Here is a 17279-nt window from a genome sequence, read left to right on the forward strand (position 1 = left end):
CCAGTGCTTTGAACCTGGATATTAACTGAATTTACCACTGTATGTGGTCCACCAGTGGCTGACAGTTTGGTACAAAGTTGTTCTACTCTAGTCATTTAAGCCCTGGTTCAGTTCCTGAAACCAGAGTATACCTTTAAAAATGCACAGTAGTATAGTAAATCATTGATGATTTTCCAAACCTATTGGCAAAAATTGGCTGTATACAAATAGTAAAAGAGGAAAAGAATTTGTGAAGGCTGCAATGGATAATCTAAGATTGTCTAACCTTGTACTACAAAAACACAAAGCCCATCATTCTGAACATGTACTGTAGATTTTGTGTGTGTGAGAGTGTGTGTATGATTAAAAGTCATTCGCACTAGGTAGCCAGATAGGAGCTAGCACAGTAGTGTACAGATGTGTCAACATGCATAAACATATTTATATACAAAATACTTACACATTCCTCTATCTGTCCTATGTTTTATTTGTGTTTCATTATTATCTATTTACTGTTGTATTATTTCATTTATTTTGTTTTATTTGGTTACTATTATTTTATTTCCGTAATTTTTGATTTCATTTAAGAGGAAATGACTCCATTCATGAGGTTCGTTCTGTTGCTCTTCCCAGTGCTGTGCCTCGTCTGTTGCTGCCGAACAGGCAGTGACCTCACGGCGCCATATTAAAATACTCCCTCCTCTTTGCCTGTGAGATCGTAGCTTAGCAGCTTAGCAGCAGCAGCCGCTAGCCGCCAGTCTGCTTTTTTACATCCACAGGACTGACAGAGGGCAACGACGTGATGGAAATTGACTCGCTGCAAGAGGCGCTCAGAGGTCATTACAGTTTGTTTCGATAGTTTTTGTGATCATTGATTCCACGTGTTAAACGTGTGCTTCCGTAATTGTTATATAATAATAAATTAAAAAAAGGAATGTAGCTCACAGGCTAATGTCGCTAGCCTCTACTCAGGACTAGCGTCAGCTAACGCTTACATTACAAGCGGTTTCACGGAAATGGTTAGCTGTCTGTTCATTGCGTTAGCAAGGCAATAAAGCTAACTAAAATATGATGCTTTTCTTTATTATATCTTCCGATCGAGTATGTACTTGCCTTCAGAATTTTGACAGTTTTCTCACTGATACCTTTGGCTGACATGAACTACCTGGTAACTGTCACCGGCTATTGGTGGACTGTTCGCCGGCTACGCTGTTGCGGCTAACTGAACATGCTAGCCAGTGTGCCGAACTGAAGCTAGTTATAGCTAGCTAGCGAGCGGTCTGGCTAGGTTGTTAGCAACACTAGCCCGCTACGTTATGTAAATAGCTAACGTTAGGGAGACAATGTGATCGCTTTCAGCCCGAGTGTCGTCAGAGACCTGCTAACAAGCCTTATTTAGTTGGTTATAGTAGGCAGGCAAAACATCAAGGCTTTACAGAACAGTTGTCAAAATTGTTGGTTAAGCTAGGTCAAATAAATGCCGGTTAATCTCTGATCTGGCTGTAACATAACATAATGTAAATGTATGTTTATTCACACCGTGGTTTATTTTCTCTTCTCAGATTTTGATAAGAAAGCAAAGAAGGAGGCATGTCCTCTTCTGGAACAGTTTCTGTGTCATATTGCCAAGACTGGAGAGACCATGTAAGTGAACATCGCAGGCCTGATACATTTCCACCTCCTTACTACTACTACTACTACTACTACAACTACAACTACAACTACAACACACTCAGATAAACATACGTTTTATTTCTTCTGGTAGGAACTTTTACATTGAATATAAATGTATCTATACCTTTGGTAGATGAGCAGTCCAGGAATATATTTGAAATAGTGTTAACTGAAGTTTTTTGATGTAGGGCTATATATCATGGTATACTATTGCCTTACCCCTTCGTATGGCAACCGTATGGCAGCTATTACTGTACTCTTAACTGTATTACTAAGACACTTTTCCCACAGTAAATAGGTATTTTAAGAGCATTTATTGTGCAAAACTGCAATAATAAATAGAAAAAAAAATACAAAACCTTTTCTCAAGTAACTTTTTCCCCCGCTGCTGGAGGATTCACTTGACGATTGCGGAGGACGCACTGCTTTCCTTTCCTCATACTCCAGAACTTGTTTTGATTTGAGGTGATAGGAAAGATTGCTTGTATTTCAACCCCTTGCAACCACTGTCGCCCAACATCATTTGCAGAATTTAATTTTCTCCTCATCGTCTGACTTTTTAAACCCGACCCATTGCCATATAATGGAAGTTGCACTGTTTTAACAACTCCTTCTCCTCTTGGTTGTGTGCAGTGCTTTCAGCTATTTCTTTGTTTCCAAATAAAGCTGCACGGGCTCACACGTTTTCCAGACGGTTCGCTGGCGCAGGCAGATGACGACAAAGCCTGCGGCAAATCTTCCTCTTCTTTTCGGCAGACTAGGCACGGTTTAGTGCATTGCTTCCTCCCACTAGTGTAGTTACATCATTGCCACTTTAGATCTGTGAGGGCTCTGCCGGTCAGCATTGTACCTTCAAAATCCATACCATAGGGTAAATTCGTACCAGTGTACTTTCTGTACCGTTTATACCGTCCACCCCTACTTTGGTGTGTAAATTACCATGCCAGTGTATTTTCATATCTCTTTTTATAATAATGTTACTGTAGCCTCTGCAGCATCTAAGCGTATATGCTTTTTGTCTAATTTTTAAGGTCTATTTTTTTTTTTCTTCTGTATTCTAATGTTTTCTTCCAAATGTGTTGAGCCTTATTGTGCTAACCTTTTCCTCTAGGGTTCAATGGGCTCAATTTAAGAACTACTTCCTGTTTAAATTGGAGAAGGTGATGGATGACTTCAGAGCCTCAGCACCTGAGCAAAGAGGTCCTGCAAATCCCAACGTGGAGTCAATTCCATTTGAAGATATGAAGGAGAGAATTCTGAAGATTGTAAAGGGATACAATGGGTAGGTGCCCTTTGTAGTACATTTCTGTATGTACATGATGGACCGAGAAGTAAGACAAAGCATGTCTCGTTCCCCATGATCAACACACTACATGGATATTTCACCTTACTTGCTACACTGACATCAGTAGTCTGCAGTATAATAATTATGGCGTTTTCCTTATGTGTTTTGACTGCAAAATCCTAATGTTTTTTTGTATTTGTTTTTTTTTCTTTTCATTTTTGTTATAGTATTTCCATCTCTTCAGGCTTTTTATCGTGTCCTAAATTTTAATGCAAGGTCTGGCCCCATTGATTACATTCTTGAAATCCATATTTATTAGGTGTTGCTGGAGTAATGTAGTCTCTCTTTTTCTGTGTGGGACAAAGACAAGGGTTATATCCAAAATCTCGCCCAATTTACTATGTAGTGCAGTATATTAACCCCATTTTACATGAATATCCACATTATTTGTGTGGAATTTATGCACTATATAGTTACCTATTCCCAATTCCCAAAACTGAACTTTTAATAGTCCTACAATGCAATGAGGTACATTTTATAGATGCAGAAAACTACAGACGTTTGATTCCACACCTGTCAGTGATGAGACAAAATAATGACGATTCATAAGTGAAATCTCAATTTACTTAAGTTCACTATAAACGATTTAATGTCTGTTACATTGGAAGAAGTGCGTGAGTCAACGATTAACTGATTTCGAAAACAGACCTGGTTTAGAATTTTAAGGGACTTTTCCTCCCTCAGTGGGATTACTCAATCTCACTGAAGTCATGTTCAGGCCAAACTGTCATGAGTGTCTGATAGAAATTTTAAGATCCTTAGGGTGAGAGGTCTTCATGGGTCCAAAATTTTGGACTTTATCCAAAAAGGAATTGTTGAACTCAAACCTACTATGCATAAATAAATACATTTTTCAAATAAAGAGACCCTCTCCAGAAGGTGCCTGAGGGCAGTCATACCCGGTATAAAATTGAGGTGACCCCAAATGCAGTCCATTCAAACAGACTTGAATAGAAAGAGAACAATAACACTAGCAGCAGCATGGTGTTTGACTATTTAACTAGAGAGAGAGCAGCAAAAGATGCCATTTTCCCCTGCACTCCACAGTTCACTCTTCACCTTGCTTAAAAAAAAAACAACTTTTTCTGCTAGGGCTGTCACGAAAACTGCAATATTGCAATAGCGTGATATTGACAAGCCAACCACTGTGGATGGCAAGCAATCGCCACAACTGCTATGTTCACGCCCTTCTGGTTTTACACTTCAATGTGCGTGTATTGAATGTTAACCCCCTTGGGTCGCTCCAGTAGTTGACAAAAACAATTGTCTGATTCTTTGATTAATATTTCTGCAACGGATTTATGTAGAGACTTACTTTAAAAACTGTCCTGCAGCACACTGTTTTTCCGTTGCAACAAGCTGTCGTTGGCCATTATTATCCCTCCAGGGGCTTTGATTGTTCATGGAAACTGGTGTTATTTTTGGATATTTTCAGGGAAAATTAGATAAATCAGTGTTTTGTGTCCTTATGCATGTTTACAGTAAAACACAACTGTTATCATGTTCTGATGAATTTAATTAATGGCAGTCATGTTTACTCTATCTTTACCAATCATAATCTATGTTATTGAACCGTGCATAAAGAGCTGAGCCAGTTAGTCACAATTCGCCAATTGCCAGTTTACAGACATGATTGGAGAGGTCTATACTGTGTCCCTATCATAAGAATCTAATGCAGCACAAAAACACCCTTCAGAGACAAAATAATCTGTAGAGATAGTAATCGGAAAGTTGTGTATGTGATTCGGCGCTCTACTCCTGGACAAAAACTGCTTTGCAGCATTGCACCACTGAAAAAACGGTGCACATTAAACAAGTATTTGCTTTGTTTTAAAACTGTCATCTTTGTCATTTTAAAAGCAACAATATATATAATAACAGCCTAAAAATAAAGATTATTTTTCCCTGCCAGGGAAATGCCTTCACCACGACCTATTTTCTAACACAGTGATTATGACGCAACACGGGATCAGACCTGATAGAGAGTGTGCTCAGATCCACCCCAATATTAGAAATGTTGATTACACAGACCCTAAACCAACGGCAATAGAACCGAACCCTGCCCCGACCCATTAAGATTACATATAGTTTTGACCAGGGCCAACTCGGGTCTGGGGTCCAGTGTCAGTTACCAGGGACTGAGTGGACCCATGAAAATATATACATCAGACACTACCAGGAAAAAGGAAGTGTAATGGATCACAAATGTTTAAGATGGTTTTTAAAAGGGTGGATGGATAATTATGTACCCAGTTAAAGTAAGCCAAAAGGATTAGTCGATTAGTCAGTCAACAAAAAGTTTCCCTGCAAAAATTTTGATAATCAGTTGATTTGTTTAATTTATGTTTATTGAGCAGAAATTGTTTGGGTTCTCTTGGGTTTTGGAGTGTTGGTTGGACAAAACAAGACATTTGAACATTTTGATTTGAACGGTTTTTTGACATTTTTATTGATCAAAGGATTAAGCAAGGAAATAATCATGAGGACCCCTATACCATAACAAAAATAATTGAGTAATATGTTTTCTAGAGTATGAGGTACCCCAAACACAATTATTTGATGACTCATGTCATCATGCTGCGAGTAGTAGTAGTAGTAGTATTATTTATTTATTTATTTATTTATTTATTTATTTTCTACTGATGTTGATGAACTACTTGGCTGCCACTGATTTCTCTTCCAAGCCTTGCAAAAAAATAAGATAAGAGAGATTAGATAATAACATTTTATTGATCCTGGTGTAGTAAATTCAGGTTTAAGAGTAGCTGAGCAAGAGCCTGAATAAATATACCTAGATTACGACTAAAATATAATAAAATGTAAAATAAAGCAATGAAGAACATAAACAAAGTAAATTACAAAGTGCTTGTGATATGAATAAGAATAAAGTACAAACAGTGGTGAGAGAGAGGTGACAGTGACATTAAAGGGACAAGTGAGTGTGAGCTGTACAATCTGTTGAATCAGTCTGTAGTTATTTAGATCTGCTGCAGTAATGTAGATTGTGGAGTCTGGCAGCAGCAGGTACAGGACCTACAGGAGCGTTCCTTCACACACTATGGGTGGAGCAACCTGTTGCTGAAGGTCCTATAACTTAGTATTGACCAAAAAAAAGGATGACCAGAATGTCAGGGCAAAGTTATTGAAAACCACATGAGTGATGCATTTTTCTACTTGCTGTATACTGACATTGCTGCACTTTTCTTTTCAGAATCCCATTTACGATCCAGCGCTTGTGTGAGCTGCTCACAGAACCTAAGAGGAACTACACAGGAACAGATAAGTTCCTTAGGGGGGTGGAGAAGGTATGTCTAAGTAATGTGGATGTTTTTTACCTTTCTTATGTGATTTAACCTGACACCTTCTGTTACTCATTCGGCAATTCTTGTTTCCCTCTAGAACGTAATGGTGGTAAGCTGTGTACATCCAACCTCAGAGTAAGTGTCCAAATGAAGCACTTTTTGAAATACCTAAATATTAACTTTAATATGGAAGTTTGGGATTTATATTTTCGACTGGATTAAGAGTTCTGTTTTTGTTTTTTCTTAACTTAATTGTACAGGAAAAATGGATGCAGTGCCATCAATAGAATGAATGGAGTGATGCTTCCTGGGAACACATCTGCTTTTACAGAGAGGTTGAGTTGGGGACAGATTTGGTCCTTGATTCTAAAATTCATATATTGTAAATGACAGCAGATATTTTCATTTTTATCAAAATTCTTTTTTTCACTCCTTTTCTATTTTTGTTGGCTGTCTATCAGGAAAGTGAACGGTCCAGGAACTCCCCGGCCGCTGAATCGACCAAAGGTGTCTCTGGCCAACTCACTAGCAGCTAATGGTCTACCAGACAGCACAGACAACAAAGACCTCAACAGAGAGCAAGAAGGTGACAAAGACTCCAGGTATGTCAGAAGCCACAGTACACCAGAAAATCTGTTATTCATTTTCACATCAAATAAACCTGTTGGAATCACGTCTATATCCTCTTGTTCCTTTGTTTGTCAGTGAGGTTTCAGCGTCAGGAGGCTCCCTGGGGAGCTCGGTGAAGAACAAACATCCAGATGCAGACGAGGACATGGAAGCTGAGCAGCAGGAGGTGAAGAGACTTAAGTTCAGCAAGGATGAGGAGGAAGAGGAAGATGATGAGGATGAAGAGGAGGAGCAGGATGTGGACACACTGGGGCCTTCACATGCCACCTGCCTCTCAAAAGAGGCAGAAGCCATGGTCCAAGAAGAAGAGGAAGAGGAAAAGGAGAAGGTCGAGTACAGCAAGGAGAATGAAGCCTCTAGCAGTGCTTCTGCCGCTGAAGACCAAGGCAGGTTTTTTTTTTTTTTTTTTTTTTAACACACACTGTGTTTTAATTGGTTCTTGGTTTGTATGTTATGCTTTTCACAAAGCTTAGGTGAAATCATGTTATGTAAGGCTACACAGTCTTGAGGTAGGTTATGAAAAACGGAGCAATATTGCAGTTGCACTGGCTGTAATGGCCGTTTATTTTTCCATACTGAACCAAATACAGTCCACAGGTAGACTGAGATTACAGGGTTATGGACCCAATTATATTCAGTGGTAGATCTGAGGCGAAATATCTCTCAAAGCAGTTCTCAAATCCTGAGAAATCAAAACAGAAGTGCTCAAATGTCCAGAAGTAGGGGACACCTCTTCAGAAAGCCAGGTTAGACAGGAATGTGTGCAGTTTGTACGTGTCTATAAGAAGATTCTAATTCCTTCTTGCACTTGCAGGTTCAATTCCTTCAGATAATGAAAATATATGTATTTGTGCTATCAAAACGTCTCTTCTGAAAAGTAGATCTCCATATTTAAATTTTTCAGTAGCTTTGTAAAAAAAAAAAAAAAAAACATGCATCAACACTTTCCCACAGGAGAGCCACTAATGGAACTGAAGCGTTAGCAACATTACTTGTGCTTGTTTGCAGTGAGGGAAATGTGGTAGAGCATGACATGTGGCAGTGTGCCAGGAAGCATGTCTGCAATGACAGTTCATTGCCGGTTGGGCTTAGAAATTGCTGAATCATTAAAATGATTATTAATGTCCCTCACGGCACATTTATAAGTATATTAGTATTTATATTTTTAGAACACCTGGATAACTGACAGTAAGCATGCCGTGGCACACCAGCTGAAAATCACTGCTTTAACTCATTGAAATCCAGACATAGTACTTAAGGAAGGTTACTATAAAATGACATGTATGCTTTGACTTGGAAAGTGGCTTATATTGTAATGTAAAGTCAGTGCTGACTGTAGACATGTGGTAGCTGCATGTTTTGTCTTTTTATGATTTGAGCAACAGCATATAATGTTGTCGAACTTTCGTGTAAAAATGTTTGCAGTTTGTACAATTTTTTTCATATCACACCAACCTAGTGCAACATTGTTATACTTGCTGAAAATGCACTACAATGTCCCCGCAGGTAATGCGATGGCCCTGTGTTCCAACTAAACAGAAAAAAATAATTCTGGATAAAAATACATGCCTGAAGAAATTACACATTACAGCCAGTTTTCTTCAGTCTAAATCGGGGAATAATGTTTCACATGGACAAAGTGTTTGCCTGTTGCTTTGTCAGGCTCATTCCAATCAGCGATTTCACTGTTTTAACAAGCAGCTGCATGCTGAAGTTCAGTGTAATTTGTGCTGTCAAAACAAGCACAACTTCAGCTGTGACTGTTCTCACTCTCCTATTGTGGGAAAAAGATGAGCACAGATGTCGGTAACCTCGGTGTCTTTCTTATGGCGTCTATGTCAGATGGATAGGCTGAAGTTAGATTGTAGGGCACGACATGATTTGCATTCACATTAATATGGTTGACCGGTTGCAGCTGAAATTGTATTGAGTGAATCGCCTTTGCAAAAATTTCAGGTTCAGCTTGGTGGGTAGAGATTGATATCATATTAATGCCTAATCTAGACCGTCTTCATACTGAAGCGTTAGATGTTAAGAGGCATATTACTCATCAGTCCAATCAATATTATCCTTGTGATATTCTGGATTTGAAATAGTTCTGTACTGTAAATTGAATCTGGCTTCTCTGTAGTAATGAAGGGAAACACTGAATCCATTTTGTAAGCTTATGTGAGTGAATGTGACAATTTTTGTTGTCAATTAAAAATTTTAAGTGAGTGTGATCCTTCTTGAAGTTTGCTGCGTGATGATAAGAAGGCAAACACAAACCAGTCGTTCATCTGTTTTCAGAGGCTAAAACACTTCACACTGCTGTGTTTGATTTTTCCACTTTTTCCTCTACAGAACCAACAAGCAGCACACAGGCTGAGGTGTGTACAGGCGCAGGTCAGGAGGCGGAGCCGGCTGAGAGGGAGGTGCCTTGCGGCTCCCAGGAGGAGGGCAGTGACATGGATCAGACAGAGCAGCAGGCACCTGCGGGTGTCCTGGAGAGCCCAGAGACCAGCAGGGACAGTGAAGAGAGCAACAGTGACCCAGTCAGCAGCAGTAGCAGCAGCAGTGGTAGCAGCTGTAGCATAGAGGATAGTGCAGAAGCAGCCAGAGAAGACGTAGCTCTCGCTCCCTCCAGCAGTACGACTGAACCTCCTACAGAGGGCGCCATGGATAGTGCCATCTTGAACACTGGGACCACTGAGGAGCCTATGGAGCAGGACTAAACTGAAGGCCCCCCTGCAGCCATGTGTGACCATAAACCAGCTTGTCCTTGAATCCAGCTTGACTGTCACTGGGAATGAGGATAACTGCACCTCGTACACAAGAAGAACGCCTCGTCCCGCTATAGGACACGCCTCCAAAACGGCTACTTGGCATTGATGTGGGCATACAAAAAAATGTTTCATTTAAGGTTTTCTTTTCTTTTATTTCTTTTTTTTAAACTGGAATATTTTATTAATCTTCTTATCCTGTATTTTTAAGTTTCCCTTAAAATGGGTTGGTTTCAGCAGCCTTGAGATTGTGGCTGGATTTTTTTCTTCTACAGTTTTTGCATTCTATGGGGTTGTTTGGGTGCTGTGGTGGTCTGGTTCTTTTTCTTATGCCACACTCTCCAACCATTTGGACATTGTGACAGGATTGGTGGTCAAGGGTTCTTTACCCTTTAAGCTCAGTGTACCACACTACCAGGGTCAGAACAGAGCCATACCAGCCCTCATTATTTATGAAATTGTTCATGTATGAGCTACTACCACCATTTCTGTTCATGACTGAAGCTTATGTAAAATATTCTTTAGTCAAGCAATGACTTGAACCTAACACCCCACCAATACTATGTTGTTACTCCACCAAGCTCCACCAGGCTGTATTGTTGGATGTATTGTTTTAAAATTTACTTCTCCATCCTTGTCAGATGGGATATTATTTTTTTCAAATCTGTCCTTATATTATTTTAACCACATTTTTGCAAAGATACACTACCAATCCCACTGAACAGTACTATGAAATGCTACCTTGTAGAGGTGTCCTTTGTAAAATGATATATTTTGGATGCATAAAACCACCATAATTTATATGATCATTTCAATTCAATGAGTTATTTTGGAGTATGTTTTTGTTTTGTCCGGCAGTTGTAGTTTCCAAAACCAGCTGTAAGTACAAAGATGACCTCTGCTTTCTTTGTATCGTGATGTCACCATGTTGTTTCACTGACTGATATCCAGAACAGTTTCTGGTTCCAGTTCTACACCTGTTTCTGCAGCTGTACTTTTTGATATTTAGAATTTTAAATTTCTGTAAAGTAGATTTTTGTAGATTGTAATACAGTATGTGTTCACTGCCTTTGTGAAACCATATATAATTGTATAATTTCTGTGTATACTCTGAATGCTTTTGCTTTCAATGCAGTATTCAGAATCAGCAATAAATGTTAACATTTTTATGCGTGGTGGTCTTGCTTACTTGCACACAGCATTTCATTTGTTCTCTTCACTGTGTGCATTACTAGTGTTTATAATGTCCTCCTTGAAAATGCTGGATTATGGCGGTTTCTGCTGGATACAGTACCTCTCAGCAGTGGTCCGACAGACCATTTTTCACAGCGGACATTTTGACTTGTCCTGGTATGTTCCATGCCGGCTCATTGGAAAGACAACTGGAATAATCAACGGGACCGACCCATCAAGGTCATTAGTAATATGCTTGTCCTACCATGACAAGTCAGAATGTCTGCCATGAAAAAGGCAGTTCCAGAGTGTCAAAACATTTACAGTTGTTCCAACGTTTGGGAACTACCTATTTTCTGGAAATGAGCTTTTGACCCCAGCTTTTCAAAAAACAACACAAACCTTTGCTATGTCCCAAGTTCATTCTGCACACTAACTGCTTACAGTTTGAGCCAGTGCACTGTGTTGTATTAATAGGTATTTATGCCACAAGTGCATCAACAGACATCAAACTGGCTTCAGCGCGAGTCCAACAAAGCAAAAGCAGTGCTTTGCAAAAAAATGTAATCCTCGTTTTTTTGTTCTCAAGATCTTTCTCAAACTGTCTTACCAACATCTGCAATTTAAATGTTTTACACCTGTCAGAAGCCCCCCTTTTTGCTTTGTGGGACACTCAAAACTCAAGGGTTCTACAGTATGACATAATGACTTTGGAGTGTACTTTGTCACTTTTTCAACATGAATACACGACACACTCGAAACTTGGCCAGGATTTTACGTAGTATAGAATTGGGACACAGCTAGAATACTCCTTTACTCATTACTTGAAGTCCAGATGTATTTTGGTATCAGATTGCTGCAGGGTGTCGAGATCCTGAGAAGAAGAAAAGACTTTTCTAACAGACATTTTGATATGTCATAGCAGGAAAATCACGGATGTAACTAATAACATTAACAAAGGCTCTAATATTAAGCAACCCAGTAGGCTATGTCATTTATCCAGCATGCACGATACCAGAACCCTGACAGTAACTATACCATAAATGAAATGCAGCCATATTTAATATTAGTAGTTACACCTGTGTTTGACAAGCTATTTCCCATTTTAATCCTCCATATTAATCCTTGTAATTTGCCTGTAAAATGTTCCTATCAGATTTAATCTCCACAAGCACACTGCACAGAAATAAAAAGGTTTTCTTTCAGCGTCTCTGAGTAGTTACTCCATATTATTGCAAGTACAGAACCAATCAGCACGTCTGTTGTCATATCCCTCCGGATGTCACATACAGAGGGCAAAGAAAAGATCTCTGAAAATAATGAAGGCAGCCTATTTGACTTTAAATCATTTTTTTAAATTAAAGGATGACTTTGGACGGCAAAACTAAAAGAGGTGTTCCTATTGGTCAATTTACAATATCGTCTGCCGCTGCTGTATTTGACTGCTGAAATCTGCCCAGGCTCTCAGAGGAAACAAGAAGTGGACTACATTAATGCATGTGGTACTGTTGAAACGGTGGGCTTTGAAGACCTGTTCCCACGGAAACAAATGCCAGGTCAGGAGGGATATTAAAAGTAGCTTGAGCCCAAATGATTTTCAATCTGACCCCAGCTTTATGAGCGGCAGATGATACGGACAGAGGAGGATGCCGACTTCAAGGTTTCACAGACTTAAACTGAGACATCTGTGGGCTCAAAAAATGGCCGCTTGACTCTTCACACTTGTTATAAAAGCAGTTTATACTGTGTCATAGTTACTCCTCAGTTCATGTGTTATTACTGCTTTTGCGGGATTTGCTTTGGGCCCACAATGAAATCTGAAATGAAATGAAATGAAATCTGTGCTGTCTTCTGTGCCTCCAGCCTCGGGGAGCAGGCCTGTATTAGCAGGGGATAAAGGTTCGGATAGGTAAATAAACCACCCTGCTGTCAGAGCTGCAATGAGAAAATCTGCCTCTGCCCCCCCTAAGAAGCAAGAAAATCTAATAAAATTAAATGGAAAAAGATAGTAACCACACTGAAGGGATATCTCCTCCAATTTGCAGAAAAATTACTTTTAAAATCATTTAAAACTATAGATGTTTTTACTCACATTTATTTAGAAAAATCAGCACATCTGGTAAATTGTCCCACTGCTGGTAGACATGTTGTCAGTAGGTATGGGATTTTAATAGCCTAGCTGGAGTGATGGCTGCAGTGAGTAAAGCTGAGTATTTGATCAAACCAGTCAGTAAAATAACTATGAAATTAAAGTCTCTCTCATTCCGCTTGCCACACCCCCTGGAGTGCCCAACGTTGGACCCCTGGGGGGCCCGAGGCTCCTGTACGGAGTTATACTTGAGTTTCATGCATCAGCACCTGCCTCAAGAGAAGAACTTTTAAATGGAAGCGTGGTCAGCAGCAGCGCATAACAAATCCCACTAATTGTCTTGAGTCAGCATGTTAAGTGGAAGCACCCTAGTGTTGGACACACTTGGTGACTTTGACGGGATTAAAAGAAGAAATACACCAAGTCTTAAGAAAGTCATTATAACACAGGAGTTACTCTTTTATTTGAAGTGTATCAGTTGTGAGATTTGAAAATATAATGTGGTTCAACAGGACTGAAAGTTCACAGTTAGACACCATTCATGTCCTTGCCGATTGGTTCAGACACCACCACACGCAATCTCCGTGTCATCCAATAGAGGGTACTGTTTAGTTTCCAAGGCAGCACAAACGTGCTTGTAGAGTGACCCTGAAATCAGAATGCAGGCTGAGTCCTCCCGCTCCGAATAGTGAATGCAGGCTGTGACACATTCTGTACACCTCCTTATACGCTGCCTTGAATTGCCTGAAAAAGCACACACAAAGACATCGTGGCCTCCTTCATCATCCATCCAGCGCTGTCCGCGGGATGAACCTTCGCTTGTCTAATTTTGTCTCTCTGGGAGAGTTCTGCAGAGCACGCTGCCTGTGAATGCTTATGAATGAGCACGAGATGACAGAGCCATCTTTTTCTCTATTTTCCACATGCCAGTCAGACTGTTAGCGTCTAATGCCGCTGCTTGGTTCAACCTGTAACACATTTATCACGCCTCTTCAAAAACCACAGACATCCTCCCACGTGTCTCATTTCTCACGGTGGAGCAAAGCTTTTATCAGAATGATCTAGAATGTGCAAATACTAGCTTCCAATCTTGTGGTAAATTCAGAGGCACGCAACATGTGTTAAGAAAATAGACAAGGTGAAAAGCGGATTTTCTCTACATTGCCTAAAAGGTTTGTGAGTGTCTCTGTTGGTGAATTTCATGTCCGGGGTCAGGTGGGGGTTGGTGTCAATGTCGAGTTACATTTTTTGGCACACAGCAGGGTCAAACATTCTGAACTACTTTGTCAAAATGGCAAACATCAGCAGTGGGTGGGACGCTGTTCAGTGTGTTGGCAGACTAGAATCCCCCGCACACACACACACACACACACACACACACACACACACACACACACTTCAAGAATACCAAGCACACCTAAAAATGGAGGCAGCAGGGAGGCTCCACCACAGGAGGCCTCCAGACAGGCTTCAGAAGAGCCGCTTAGCAAAGTGGGGACAGTGAGAAATACTATGTAATGTTCTGAAATGGTCAGTGGAAAAAGGCAGGGATTGAATTATTCTGATGTCCAGGCTCCAGTGGGTTTGAGGAGTGGATTTTTATGAAGCTTAGTATGGGGGCGGCATGCTCCGCGGGCAGCAACCTCAGGTGTATGCTATTTGAGTTTCCACTTCTTTGGCAGAATGGCATCCTCACAGAAAAGGAGAGGCAGTAAGTGGAAGACTGCTTTAATTTAGCCGCTCTATTCATGTCATTGCCAGATCAGCTTCCAGTCTTGTCAAATGTGCCAAGTTGAGAAACTCACTCAAGGTCTTATACATTACATAAAGTGTTGACATTTAGGCTTGGCAATAAAATGCTGGCTGCACGCCTGGCAAGCGAATTCAGGACAGTGTTTAAAGATCGGTATGCAAAGGAGACTTTCTGGTTTTGACTCGTACAGAAACACTTAACCTTACGTTTCCAAGACATGCATCTTGGTCTCTCAGACGCATAAATACTTTGCAATAAAAAGGAAACAAGCAAGCAAGCATGGAAGACAGTCTAGAGAAGTATTCCAGCAGCCACCTAGCTAGCAAGAACAATGGACCATTAAAAACACAAGCAGTTTCACCAACTTTTCATGTAACCCTTGGAATGATCAGAGGGCCTGTGCCAGATGACTGTATTTGATAAGCAGGTCAAAGACATTCTGCAGAGCCAGGTCATGTGGGGCTTTACAGGCACAAAGTAAATATTGTAATCAATTCCATAACTATAAAGGAAACCAATGCAGAGATCTGAGAAGGTGTAACTAGATCAAATTAGCTCTCTCTTATTAGGACTCTATCTTGAATTTAGCTGTTGTTGGCCCAAAGCCTTCTAAGGCAGACTAGTGAGAAGTGAATGCAGTGTTTTTGGCATCTTCCATGACAAGAAGTTTCTTTGGCTATTTTTTAGATAGGATAGATAGATATTTTTTTTTTAGCCATGCTAGCGGTGTAGCTCTGTGAATGGCACTGTCAGTTGCTCCAGCACTTTGGTCCAGACTTGGTCCATGCTGGACTAAGATGTGAACATTAACACCTGCGAAACATAAGCGTGTTAGCACTGTCATCACTTATGTGGCTGTAGACTCGAAGTCTTGTTGGATGGTGGGGTGAGGGCGGCTTCGGTCATGCTGATGACATAGCTCAGGAAAACAAGTCAAAATCAAGAAGGAATTCCTGTGCGGTACTTTCCAGAGCCAGATGCCAGGCTAGATGCAAACGTATTTGCTGAGAGAGGTTCACCGCCAACAACAAGAATTTCTGTTTTGCCATTGTGAAGTTGAAGGAAACAGTGTGACACCCGCTTGTGTATGTCTTGAGTGCATTCACCGAGCTAAATGATGGCAGGTTTTCCCCTTTTCTGCCACAGTGTTGTGTACTGTCTCATCCAACAATCTAGAGATACCTGCTTATGAATATAATTAGGTATCTTGTAATGTTCTGATGCTTTAGCAGTGACAACATTTTCATTTTATTTTTATTCATACTATAATTTTAATGTAAAATAGGAAACATTACCTGTATTCATCAGGTTTCTCCAAATTTACTACACTCTAATGAAGTACACTAATTGACTTTACTCATCATGTTGGCAGTACAGGGCTTGTCTGCTTCCCCCTAGCCACTCAGTCTAATGGCACCGAGGGGTCTTGTTTATAACAGCCCCATGCTTTTAGAGGCCATTTCCAGAGATGCGACCTGCTCTTTGTGCCAGATCGTAATAAGTGTGAATGGGAGACTAATAAAGGTGCAATTACAGCAAGTGTGTGTGTATGTGGTGATACTGCTGTTGAGTGAGACTGTATGTGTGCATCCTGCAGCTGAGGAGGCAGGTTGCTTAGATGTTTTATGATGATGAGGATAATGGATTGTTAGGCCACAAGGGAGAGGCACATGGGAGAGTGCCTGTCTGAGCTGCTGCTATCCGTCCAAGCAAAGGCTGACATATCATAATTCTTCAGGTCTATGGTTCAAGTATGTCTGACAACATAGAGTCATAAATAAATAAGAAAGTGACAGTGCTCCTTACACCAAATACAATTAATATGTATTTATTTGAACCCCTCAAAACCAGCTAAATGAAATAGACTTTTTTGACATGGCCACTTAAACTGTATTGATTTGACTTTCAGTTGGAAGAACATAAAGTTGAAATGTAGCTTGTGAGAAAACACCATGGATGGTTGGAAACTGCTGCTGTGGGAGGCCAGAAAAAATCAAGAGCCATAAGTACAGTTCATTCAACACAACAACAGACCTCTTGTCACATTTAGCGCTGCCTGTTGTAATCTAAATCAATAGGCAGTGAAGGCGAGTTACTCACCAAGCCCACCTAACAGCTGAGAGGTCTGGAGACCACCATATTATGTGGACAGGACTTGAATTACTAGTGCCACGTCATGGCACATACATTATAAATGAACAAGCAAGATGGAGATAACAAATATTAAAAGCATCAAAATAGTAAAAATCAAGCCTTCCTAATAAGTGGCCCTACCTCATACTCTCCAGAGATTTTAATAAATAAATGCTCTGACTCACACACGCAATTCATACACACATATCTGTCCCTTAACTGGTAGACAGTGCCGGTATACTCTATGAATGTTAGAATTATGTTCATTTTATCAAAATGAAACTTTAAAAAAAAAATAATTATACTACAGTTTGAGCACATTTTTCTTTCTGCACCTGAAAATGATGTCTAAGGGAAGTCTTTCAATTACAGCTTGTATCATGCTGAGATTCTAATTCCTTACTCCAGTGGTTTTCAAAGTGGTGCCCTTGGGGGGCAT

General features: G+C 40.2%; 1 protein-coding gene across 1 annotated transcript; it reads left to right on the forward strand.

Moving 5' to 3' along the window:
* Positions 1-612: 612 nt before the first annotated feature.
* Positions 613-10861, forward strand: ppp4r2b (protein phosphatase 4, regulatory subunit 2b). The gene is made up of 9 exons (XM_040116227.1): positions 613-815; positions 1542-1623; positions 2765-2935; positions 6210-6303; positions 6398-6435; positions 6561-6635; positions 6762-6902; positions 7006-7316; positions 9274-10861. The coding sequence occupies exons 1-9, from the start codon at positions 782-784 to the stop codon at positions 9642-9644; spliced, it is 1317 nt and encodes a 438-aa protein (XP_039972161.1). The 5' UTR covers positions 613-781; the 3' UTR covers positions 9645-10861.
* Positions 10862-17279: the final 6418 nt, after the last annotated feature.

Source organism: Xiphias gladius, chromosome 21 (genome assembly GCF_016859285.1).
Source record: "Xiphias gladius isolate SHS-SW01 ecotype Sanya breed wild chromosome 21, ASM1685928v1, whole genome shotgun sequence".
Lineage (NCBI taxonomy): Eukaryota > Metazoa > Chordata > Actinopteri > Istiophoriformes > Xiphiidae > Xiphias > Xiphias gladius.

Excerpts from the sequence above, each read along its gene's own strand:
- ppp4r2b (XM_040116227.1), top strand. The coding sequence starts at position 782 with ATGGAAATTGACTCGCTGCAAGAGGCGCTCAGAG. Across the intron at positions 816-1,541 it reads GCTGCAAGAGGCGCTCAGAG|ATTTTGATAAGAAAGCAAAG; the intron begins GTCATTACAGTT and ends TTCTCTTCTCAG. Across the intron at positions 6,304-6,397 it reads TCCTTAGGGGGGTGGAGAAG|AACGTAATGGTGGTAAGCTG; the intron begins GTATGTCTAAGT and ends GTTTCCCTCTAG.